We start from the raw sequence: 2,500 nt of genomic DNA, 5'->3' as shown, positions 1-2,500 counted from the left end.
GAGTTACAATACCGTGGTGGAAGATATAATGACCAAACCTCACATCAGAAAAGGGTGAAACGACGACGTTTCGGTCCATCGTGGACCATTATCGTGTCGTGCAATGGTCCAGGATCGTCGGACTGAAACGTCGTCACTTCTCCATTTTCTGCTGTGTGGTTTGGTCATCACAGAAATAAAGAGTTTGGATGTGCCTGATTAATTGCTATTATATTGCCAAATTAATTGCCTGATTAATTGCTATTAATGCAAACAAGTATTCTACGTAATTTAAGTTCCCAGTGAGGGCCTTTTTTAGAAATATTCATTGATAATAAATAGTTACGTTGCTATTAGTAGTTAATTTTAATAACAAAAATCCCTTCTTCCTTTTTCTCAAATATATGTAAACAAAGTTTCAGACATAGGCCTGGTCGAGAACCGGGCCGCGGGGACGCTAAGACCCGAAATCATCTCAAGGTAACCTCAAGTTATGACTCTTAAGATATACTGTGAGGAGTCATTAAGAGACAATCGTGACTAACAAAGATCAAATACGAGGCATTGCAAAAGGAAAAGGTTAAGTCATACAAGCATAAGAGAGGTAAGGTAAGGTAATTACAAGAAGATAGCTCTAAGGAATACCAGAACAAGGAGCTGAGATAGGACTCGGGAAAAGGAATGTTGCCCAAGCACTTGGGGTAGTCGGGGATCGAACGCCGACACGCAAGGAGAGTGGTTGTCTCTATCAATGGTTGTCTGAGCATTGCATGTGATTAAGTAAGCATAGCAAAAATACCGAGTCTTTCAGTTGTCGATCGATGTAGTAATATTGATAGATGGTGTTAATATTGATAGATGGTGTTAGTATTGATAGATGGTGTTAGTATTGATAGATGGTGTTAGTATTGATAGATGGTGTTAATATTGATAGATGGTGTTAAAATTGATAGATGGTGTTAATATTGATAGATGGTGTTAAAATTGATAGATTGTGTTAATATTGATCGGTGTAGATATATTTATCGATGTTTACATATTCATCGATGTTTTAATAGGAAATCGATGTTCTAAACGTCAAACGATGAAGCTAATGACAATGAATGCAGTTAAGGGTGAATCACTTTAGTAAAGGGTCCCCGTCGATGCAACTCTTGTTGATAAGTCGTTTTTTGGTCAATTGACACGATATTGTCGCTTGAATGTAATCACCCGAGGCAGTTTTTATCGACCAAGTATTGATATGGTCGATGCATGTGACTGCGTAATCTAGTTTATGTTATTCAATGTTCTTTCTCTTGCAAATGCAGTTAGACAGTAATGTCGACAGTCAAAACAATTTGGTGGGTCGAATTTGATAACATCTTTAACATCTCTTAATAGGTTATAATTTACCATTGACCATCAAAATTGATTAACACCTGACAACTCAATCTATGGTAGTTGAAGAATAATAGTTATGGAAACGCCCACAACTACATAAGTGTATTATTATTATTATTATTATTATTAGTAGTAGTAGTAGTAGTAGTAGTAGTAGTAGTAGTAGTAGTAGTAGTAGTAGTAGTAGTAATAGTAGTATTGTACCTCGAACCTGTGATCAGGACATCACTCCTCGCCGCTCATCTTACACCTGTATCATGACATGAAAATATTTTATTGCTATAATTATGATTATTGGTATTAAATATCTCATTAAATCCAGCTATCTTATTGTATTCTACCAAACTGGAGTTCCCAATTTACAGTGATAACAACTCAGTTACAATCCCCCCATTTTAAAACCCTCTCCACTTCTGAACTCCAATTTACATCTGTTAAATATTCAAATCCCTGATTTTCAGCATCAAATCAGATTTCAGATTTCAGAATATTTGTTTGCTAAGTTTATCACTGGTCTGATGCCTCCGTAGTTTGAGCTTTAAGGTTCATTAATTAAGTCGGGTAATTACAGTTCTCTGACGTCAGCGGCCCGCACCGCAAAAAAAAATTGTACCAATTCTCCAATGTGATTTAGAAAGCGTTTTACCGTTGATTGCTTTTTGTGAAATTGGTTGACGAATCTAGTTTATGTCTGAGATTTTTTTCAGGATTGTGAGCATGATGCTGCTGGTCGTGGTATGGTGATGTGGGTGGTGGTATGGTGATGTTGGTGGTGGTATGGTGATGGTATGGTGATGTGGGTGGTGGTATGGTGATGTGGGTGGTGGTATGGTGATGTGGGTGGTGGTATGGTGATGTTGGTGGTGGTATGGTGATGCAGTGATGGGTATGGTGATGTCGTGATGGGTATGGTGACGTGTTCTCCTGCACCGTTGTCTCCTGCACCGTTGTCTCCAGCACCGTTGTCTCCAGCACCGTTGTCTCCTGCACCGTTGTCTCCAGCACCGTTGTCTCCTGCACCGTTGTCTCCTGCACCGTTGTCTCCAACACCGTTGTCTCCAGCACCGTTGTCTCCAACACCGTTGTCTCCTGCACCGTTGTCTCCTGCACCGTTGTCTCCTGCACCGTTGTCTCCAGC

The 2,500-nt window shown here is 39.5% G+C and overlaps 1 protein-coding gene across 1 annotated transcript in view; it reads right to left on the bottom strand.

Moving 5' to 3' along the window:
• Window positions 1-2,500, bottom strand: part of LOC123750209 (spidroin-1-like) — a 4,139-nt gene that overhangs the window by 676 nt on the left and 963 nt on the right. Inside the window, exon 1 of the mRNA XM_069329683.1 lies at window positions 2,279-2,500. This exon is cut by the window's right edge and continues 963 nt beyond it. Within this exon, the coding sequence (XP_069185784.1) occupies window positions 2,279-2,500 (222 nt within the window). The remainder of the gene's footprint in view (window positions 1-2,278) is intronic.

Source organism: Procambarus clarkii, chromosome 23 (genome assembly GCF_040958095.1).
Source record: "Procambarus clarkii isolate CNS0578487 chromosome 23, FALCON_Pclarkii_2.0, whole genome shotgun sequence".
In the NCBI taxonomy this organism is placed as follows: domain Eukaryota; kingdom Metazoa; phylum Arthropoda; class Malacostraca; order Decapoda; family Cambaridae; genus Procambarus; species Procambarus clarkii.
This window is presented reverse-complemented; position numbering and strand designations above follow the sequence as displayed.